At 32.3% G+C, this 9,393-nt stretch overlaps 1 protein-coding gene across 2 annotated transcripts in view; it reads left to right on the top strand.

Annotated features, from left to right (window-relative positions):
• Positions 1 to 3,415, top strand: part of CHIC2 (cysteine rich hydrophobic domain 2) — a 59,825-nt gene extending 56,410 nt beyond the window's left edge. For both annotated transcript variants that reach the window (XM_003806468.6, XM_063603822.1), the window contains exon 6: positions 1,972 to 3,415. In XM_003806468.6, the coding sequence (XP_003806516.1) occupies positions 1,972 to 2,022 (51 nt within the window). In that variant the 3' untranslated portion in view covers positions 2,023 to 3,415. The remainder of the gene's footprint in view (positions 1 to 1,971) is intronic.
• Positions 3,416 to 9,393: the final 5,978 nt, after the last annotated feature.

Raw genomic sequence — 9,393 nt, forward strand, 5'->3', positions numbered from 1 at the left:
GCTGGGGAGAAAAAATGTGTTCTGCTGGATTTTCTTAGAGTATATATATATATTTGTGATAGTTGAAAGTGAGAATAATGTAGCTTAAAAAATTTATAAAAATGAATTTTAAAAGTTAAACTAGCAAATAAAATTCATTTTATCTAATGAATTTGGGCCTTTTTAACCATGTGTCCCTCTTTTCTTCAACTTTTCTTTAACTTACAGAAATTTAATTTTGTTAAAAGAAAATAATTATCCTTGATTATAATTTGAACATTGGAGATACTAAAAAAAAAATATATATATATATTCCACCTTGGCACTAACTTTTCTTTGTTCAGATATGGTAGAGATGGATGATTTAGAATAAATGAGACAAGTGGCCAGTCTCTATGTGTGGCTTCTGAAGGAAAAATTTGTAGAATATATTATTTAAAAACTAATAGTTCAAATGTAGGCAAAGATAGCCTTTATTTTATGTTATGTATTAAAAGTGTATGTTATAAACTGTGGGGATGCCCACACCTGGGAACTAAAATTATAAAGACTGATTGAGGACATACTTGAAATACAAAATTATTTATTTAATGTTGACTCCTAAGTAGTTTAAACATTTAATTGTCAAATTTTAAAGCTGCAAAGAATCTTGTTATCTAGTTCAATGCTTTTATTTTATAGATAAGAAACCTGAGAAACAGGAAAATCTAGCTCAAATGAAGAAGCTAGTTGGGAGAAAGTATTTTAACAGGGAGCTAGTGAATATTTTGTAGGCAAATCACAGGTCAGGAGAGTGGCAAATGTGACAGCTAAGCCTTAGTGCAGGATACCTAGAGTAGGACAGGAATATTTTTGAGCCAGGTATAGAAGTGTATCTTCTTTATTGAGGCAGATCAAAAGCCAGGAGAACTGAAGAGTGAAAATGAAGATTCCTGGCCCAGACAGCTAATTTGTAGAAGTATTGAAATCTGGAGGTCATATCAAGCAAGACACAGTTTCTGAAAAAGAATGATGAGTTCACTAGACTTAGAAACTTTTAAAATCAAATAATTTTTAAATCACCATCTATTTAATACAAATTTGGAGCAAAAGAAAGAGTTGATTGTAATTTAAGAAAATTCAAATTTGGAAAAATTAGCTCTGGTCACTTTGTGTAATTCTGTGTTACCATATTTTGTTTTTGTTGGTTTTCCTTTAGTTTCCTATTAAAAGGCCTTTTGGAACAAATTTTAGCCTTTAATTTTGCTAACCTAAGAAGAAATGGACTTTTTAAAAAATTAAGAGATAAAGGACCTTTTATCTAAAGATTACATATTCTGGTAGAGTAAAATGAGAGCAACTCTAGAACTTAGAGAAGACTCATGTAGTTGGGTTGATTAAAAAGGAGAAAGTCTAAAGAAAAATGTTGGGTGAGCTGCAGTCACGTAGGGTGGTAGAAAGGGCAAGGCTTTGGAGTCAAGACAGTCTTTTATGCAAACAGTGACTCCACATTCGATTGTGATACAACTTCTCTGGATCATCAGTTTCCTCATCTGTGAAATAAGGATTATAATACTTGCCTCATAGAAAAGTTGTTGGGTTTAAAGAGACCCAATGTAGTATGGAACACCTGGTATACAGTTAGTTCTAAGTAAATACTAGCCTCTTTTCTCATGAGTGCAGGGGAGCGTGCATGTGTGCATGTTTGCTCCTCCAGTGTATCAGGGGCACTATCTATATCACCCTTCTCAGACTTTGGTGATTTTACTTGCTTATTTGTCTTCCTTTTCATAGAGGCAAGGTATTTCGTGTATTTGGTAAAGGTCCAGAAATAAAAAGAAAAATTCTCAGTGATGGAACTCTGCATTATCAGATAAAGATCTGTTTTAGTAATGCAAAGTTGCGTTTTAAAATGTGAATGGATTTTCAAAAAAATTGTGAAAGCATATAATTGAAGTTTTAAGAAAAAATTTTGTTTAAATCTTTTAAAACCTTTTTCTTCTCCTTTTACAGGTCATCCTCATAGAATTTTTACCAAAGACACCGATTTTTCGACCAGATTAGCATTTACTTTATTTATAGAGACTTTCCAAGTATGTTGTCTTTCCAATGGTGCCTTGCTTGGTGCTCTCCTGGTGGTGACATAACATTGGTTCTACAGAATCGTGTGGTGTTTTTTTTTGTTTTGTTTTGTTTTGTTTTTAAATAACCGCATGTTCTAAGTGTGCATTTTTGTCAATCTTTGCAACAGTTATTTCATACAGATGTTTAATACTTAAGTTATTGTGCTCTTTTCTGTTATGTATTCTGATTTTCAAGGATTACTTTTTTGTATTATCAAAAAAATACATTTGAACTTAGCATAAAAAGTGGCCAGCCTTTTTTATTTTGTCACCAAGGTACACACAGTCCTTTATTTATAAATTCCTTAACAGAGAAAAACACCTTTGTAAGGCTCAACTTACCTATTCCAGCAAGCACACTTTTTCTGTCATTTTTTCTTTCTTTTAAAATTTGATATTGTCATTATTTTAAAATAGTAAGTTTTCTTTAATAGTCTTTTGGGACCTAACATACCCTTTCTCATACAATTCCTAATGCTCTGTTTATGGCAGATAATCTGTAACGTTATGAAGACCTATCAAAAAGTTTTAAAAGTATTTCTGTCTTCAAAGGTAGTAAGACAGGATTAAATTTTTATTAGAATAGACAAATCAGTGAATGGTATGCATGTATCTAGTGGTTACTAGAACTCAGGATCACACAATATAGTAGCATCACGATCTGTGTATATTTTTGATCAAGATGATAATAATGGCCTTACTTGGGTTTTTATTGTTTATCAAATCTTACATACAAAAGAGTGGAAGTATTCCTTTACAAAATTTCTAAGGAAAATATTTCTTCCAATCTATCACAATTATAGAATGGATATATGTTTCTGAAAAGTTTTTGAAAGAAAGCAAAAGTTCTAGAACTAAAAGTAAGCTGGTATTTAATATCCCGTTGATATTTAGAAAAGATTGTTAATAAGAAATAGAGGATGCATTTAGTACTATTTTTATCCACTAGTTCACTTTCAGTACAGTTATGTATACTTGTTTTGATTGAGAGTGTGACATACATGTTAAATCAGATTAGCTTGTTTCTTTTAAATATACATATACACAAATACATATAATTTTTTCTCCTTTTTGTTGTGCATATCTCTATGCATTTTTAAACTTTTAGATTTGTGAATGACCTATGTGTAAATTTTTGTTTTTATAAACCAGAAATTATACAAGTTTTAATGTGTGTCAAGAACTTGTTCCATACAACTGTGGTATCGAGCAATAATGTTACTAACTTTTGGAATTATATAAACTATGCTTAATAATTTGTATTGAGAATTGGTACCACTATACAATACTTTTTTCCTGTATTAAATCTTTTAAATACCAGTTTCATTAATTTATATACCTGTATTTTTAAAAGTATTTCTTTGTACTTGCCTAAGTACTGTAATCCTATATAAATTTGAATAGTCAAATGCCAGTATCTCATGTCCTATATCCTGTCTTGGATATTAGGAGCTATCTTAAAAACTAGGATTTAAGATTTTTTTTTGTTTGAGAATTATATGTTTTCCTTGCCCCCCAAGTAACAACTTGAATTTGTAGAACACTTTTCCTGTGAAGAGTTCAAAGTACAAAGAATTCAAATACTTATTTTATTTAACTTGTATCTAGGGTGTGTCCTACCACCTTAAAGTAGTGCAATTAAAAATAATGCCATCTAGAAACTTCAGTATTCCTCTGTGGTTTCAGTGTGAAAAATAATTGTATCTTCATACAACGCTAAATCTGCCTCAGGATTCAGAAAGATCAGAAAAATATAATGACTGTGTAAACTATGCAACACAGTGTTCCCTGTATAAAATTGTATAAATCCATAGAGCACCATATTGATAAGCTTTATGAGAAGAACTTATCTATTTACATAATTTATTCTCCTGTTATTAGTCTACTGTGGATAATAATTTTAAAATTACTGTATTCCCTTAGGGATATTTTAACTGTAAGATAATTTTCATAGTTGATGATATTAAGTATAGAATCTTTAAAAGCTTTTCTGATTTTATTCAGCCATGTGCCATTTGCTTAAAGATTCCCTAGAAACATACACTTCCAATGTATATATAGAAAATAACTGTGAATACTTAATATGTGGTATTATAAGCCAGTTATGCCTTGGGCATTTAGATTTTCATGCTTGGATTTTCATTAGTAACCTGTAGTATAACTGTATCCTTTCTTGAACCATGAATTTAAGTGCCCACATTACTGGATAGTAGAGATGCCCATATTAAGTAAACATCAGTCTAAGGAAATATTTAAAGTGATGATTTTTCTTCAGCTTCTGTTTTTCTGACTTAAAGTTTGTGGGACATAAACTGTAGAGCTTTTTAAACTGGCCAAGAAAAAATATTATTGGCAGAAAGTTTGGTATATGGATTCTACATAGGCTAAGGTAAATAACTTATGGTCTTTTTAAAATACATTACTGGCATTTTACAATCAGTCACCATTTCTGTATAGAAACATTCTTTTCTCAACAAATGTACGTTGACAACCCTGTTATATTTTAATATATAACTCTGGCTATCTGGGTTAAAATGATACTCCAAAGCCTAATGACTATAGTAAAACTGATGTGACACATTTAGCTTCTAAGGTAGATGTTGGCCCTCCCTTACATGGAGATCACCTTACCTATCTAAAATGATCATCAGATGCTTTATTAAGACTCTTTAATGACTAGATTTCATTTATTTAATATATAAACATGTCATTTTGCCCTAAAATCAACAAAATAAATTCAACAAAGCCTTGAATAATAGTAAACAATGATTATCTTTTCTTATGAGAAAAGCTAGTTTTGTAATTGAATAATTTTAAATCAGGAAGAATCCAGCTTTCCCCAAGGTTTTGTCTTTAGTATTATTTTTTCAGTGTTAGAGAGCTTCTGGTTGTTTCTTTATATTAATAGACGCAGGCCAACCATAAAAATCTTTGACAATATTCTGTCTCTATCTTTGGATGTAAAAGGACATTAAATAGTAATACGTACAGTTGGACCCACAGTTGCATGAGTTCAAACTACTAGTTTTGTATAACACTGTGTACATAGTCAGACTGTTTCAACTTTTGTGGTATTTAGCTTCACAATTATAACCTTTAACTGCATGCTTGATGTTTCACTGTAAATATTTGCTTTGACTTGCTGTTAATCAGTAGTACTAAATCAAAACTATAGTGTGTTAAAGCTGTCTTGGACTGAACTCCAGCATCTAGTCCTGCACCCTCTTTCTTTTTATCCTTTTGGACACCATGGATTCTTTTGCTGTCCTTCTGATGTCCAGAGTCTTTACCTAGGCCTGAACATAGTTCAGAATTGCATTTTTATCTTTCTTCCTCAAAGCTCCCAGTAAGAACAGTAATTTTTTTTTTTTTTTTTTTTGAGACAGAGTCTCACTCTGTTGTCCAGGCTGGAGTGCAGTGGCACCATCTTAGCTGACTGCAACCTCCACCTCCTAGGTTCAAGCAATTCTCTGCCTCAGCCTCCCGAGTAACTGGAGGCTGCCTGCCACCACGCCCGGCTATTTTTTTTGTATTTTAGTAGAGACGAGGTTTCACCGTGTTGCCCAGGCTGGTCTCGAACTCCTGTGCTCAAGCAATCTGCCCACCTCGGCCTCCCAAAATAAGAACAGTAATTCTTTTGTATTCTTAGGTAGGTGTTTAGAAGACCAATTAAAGTAAGTCGCATTAAGTGATGAATGGCTGACACCCTCAGTTCTGCTAAGGTGGTACTTGCATTTTAAAAATGCATTTTAAAAAGAGATTTCTTAATTGATGCAGTGGTGCAATTGATGTTTCCTTCTGAAAAGACCCTAATGGTCCACGCTTTCTAGGGAGGGAACAATAGGATGGTTGGACATGGGGTTGCTTCTCAAACCTGTTTTTGAAAGAAGGTGATTAATAATTAGTTTTTGGGAGGAAAGAATAGGCTAATTTTAAACCAAACTATTAATTATCCCATAGCCGTTTGTGTTTATTTAACCTTTTCTTAAATAAAGTAACTCTTAATTTTTCCTTGATATCATGGCCAACTTTATGTTGTTTTTAGGAATATATCTTGAGATTTGAAGAATGTCTTTAAATCTTGAGGTATCTTGTTCTGCACTTCTATGGAGATCTTTAGATAATAATTAAGAGAAGCCTAAAATATTATTATTATTAATCATAATTCTATCTGTTTCTGTAATATGGAGCATTATTTCCCCCACCCCAATGGCATATTGAACTAACAGAGGTTGTTTATAATCTTAATAGGTAGTACTGAAAACAGAAATTCAGGATGTTGATCCTGATTTGGAACTCATTTCTGGTATTCTACAAGATCATCCAGCTACTTGGCCTTTTTGGTTTCATTTTCATTTCCCAAGCAGGGAGATACTATGACTACCTCATGGTGTTATCTTGTGAAGCAATATTTTTCGATAGTTTATTTTCCTGTTATTAAGTCCTATATAAAAGTAAGTAGTTAGATGTTTAATAATAATGATTGAATAGGTTTTTCAATTTATTTACAAAGTCAGCGCAAACTTGAATTATTGTCAGGTTTTGCATTTAAAGTGGAAGAGATTGGGTATTCCCTATATATACTTATAATGCTTTGCATGTTTAAAAATCAGGGAAACATTAAATATAGTACTTTGAAGAAAGTTTCTAATAAGATTTTTAAAAATATAGTTAAGTCTGAGATACTTAAACAAAATCATGCCTTTTTTTATATCCCCTCTATTTCATAGACATGGTGCTCTGATATTGAGTTGATTACTTTTTTCTCTTTATGAAAACCAGTATATTGCTTTCCTAGCTCTTTATCTTAGAAAGTATTTTGATGAAGTGACCATACCCGGTATCCTTAATTTTGGCAAATAAGCTGTATATTGCTCTGTTGTTGTTTATTTAAAGAAACATAGTGTTAAGCAGCCTTCAAGAGACATAAGTGTTGGGTCAGTGTTTTGTCTACTCTACTTTATTGAGACATAACGTACCCTCAGACTGCAGAGTTTCTACCCTATTGTGTCTTCTACTGGTTCTTGATTTAGCATAACTGGTTCCATTTCTTTTTCTTGGCATAAATTCTGTATAGATTTAAAATATTCTAGAAGGAAAGAGTATTTCCTCAAGAAACCTTTTGCTCTAAATTAAAGAACTCCTCTTCCTTTAGTAGCAGCTATTTAATTAGGTAATTAGAACAATCTCATTACATGGCCACCAAGTCTTTATAAACAGGAGCTTGTTTAACGCAAGTATCAAAGCACTTTTAAATTCTGTATTTCTTTTTATGTTTGTTGAGGTTATTAGCATTATGCCCTCTCAGAAGGGTAAAGTATTGTGAAACTTACCGGTTGTGGCAGTAGAAGCAAGGCAAACATGATTGGAAGGCAAAATGCTGAAATCTACTGGCTGAGAGAAATAACTGCATTATTATCCTACTCTTTGGTTTACAAGGGTGAATGTTATGCATTGGTCAGGAATTGCACACAGCTTTTTGCTTTCTTTATACATTCTTTATATATTACAATGGAAATTATTTTTAAAGAAAAAGAAAAAATATTATTCTAGATAGAATTTTCCTTTATCATCATGTCTTTTGAGAAGATAATGGGAGGCTACCTTGAAACAAATATACTTAGATTTATCTTTTATAATATAAATGTGACCATTAAAAAAAAAAAAGGGTTCCAGGAATTTGTTCCTATATCTTTTTTTTTTTTTTTTTTTTTTTGCCACTAATGTAATTTATATCCTTAAATGAACATGGAATAGTTTTCATATAAGATAATCAGAAATTTCTGATGGTGAGCAGTTATGTAGAACTAAGAGCAGAGTCCCTAAAAATATGCTTTCAGATAATTATACAGCATTCAGGTAAGTCTAGTAACATTAGAAAATGAAGATAACTGGTAAAATATAAAGTTGAATGTCAAAGTTATGTATTATGTTTTTGCTTCCATTATTAAGATATTAATCCCACTGCCAAATAAACATGGTTTTTTTTCTTTTTTTGAGACGGAGTCTCACTCTGTCGCCCAGGCTGGAGTGCAGTGGCATGATTTTGGCTCACTGCAGCCTCTGCCTCCCAGGTTCAAGCAATTCTCCTGCCTCAGCCTCGCAAGTGTCTGGGATTACAGGCGTGAGCCACCAAGCCCAGCTAATTTTTGCATTTTTAGCAGAGAGCGTTTTGTCATGTTGGCCAGACTGGTCTCAAACTCCTGACCTCAGGTGATCCGCCCACCTCAGCCTCCCAAACTGCTGGGGTTACAGGTGTGAGCCACCACACCCCGCCTATTTTTCTTAAAATGAGATTGTTTTGTTAGATAAAAACTTGTTGGCCTTCATAATTATGAAGAAATACATAATGGGTTATATTTAAGGTGGCTTAGTTTTTGGTCCTGTGTTGGTTGTAGTATATTTAGTCTTGTAAAATTAAGTCTTCATTGATTGTATTGATTGTTCTTTTTTTAGTAAACAAATGGAGACTAATTTGAGCTAGGGATTTTTTTTTCCCCCCAGTTTTGGCTTGCTTTGGCTAGTTGAGTTTTGTTGCTTTTAAGTGAGTCTACTACAACATGTCATTTCAACACACCATTCCATATTCAAAACTAAAATATGGGCTAATTCACAGCATTTTGTCTTTAAAGAATATAATATATTAAATAAGATCGTAAGCCAGTGTATTTGGAATTGGAAAAGGGAATCTGGAACTTAGATCAAATCACTTTAAAGGAAATTGGCCAAACTAATAATGTCTGTTAAAATGACCATATGAATGAATGCGTACACGCACACACACCTGCTTCTGTAGATTTGACCTGTACAATGTGTGGGGAAAAACTAATTAAATTGACGTCATTATGAATATGAGTTTAGAAACTGTGTACAATGAATTTAAATAAAGTTTTATGTTATATGTTCATGAACTTACATCATAGTTGGAAAAAAGAATAGGGGAAAAATGTAGCTTATATAATATTACCTTTTTTTCCCCACAATGGTGTTTTAGTTATCCCTTAAGTTTAAAATTAATGCAGCTTGTAAATAGGATTCTCAATTATCCCGTTTCAGTTTTTAAGCTTTCAATAGGAGGCAGAAATAATTCCAGTTGCCACTTCTGTAAATAGACGTTTAGCACTATTTAAAATAGCTTATCTGTGGCATTGTATCAAGTGACTATTTGTAATACAAATTTTTCATTTTACTCAATTGACCCAGATTCCAGTCTAAACCTTTACTAATATAGATCCATATATGGAAATACACATACACATACACACGCAGAATCAAAGATGACGTAACTGTGACTCAGTACACTAAGACATCT

The sequence above is a fragment of the Pan paniscus genome, chromosome 3 (assembly GCF_029289425.2).
Source record: "Pan paniscus chromosome 3, NHGRI_mPanPan1-v2.0_pri, whole genome shotgun sequence".
In the NCBI taxonomy this organism is placed as follows: domain Eukaryota; kingdom Metazoa; phylum Chordata; class Mammalia; order Primates; family Hominidae; genus Pan; species Pan paniscus.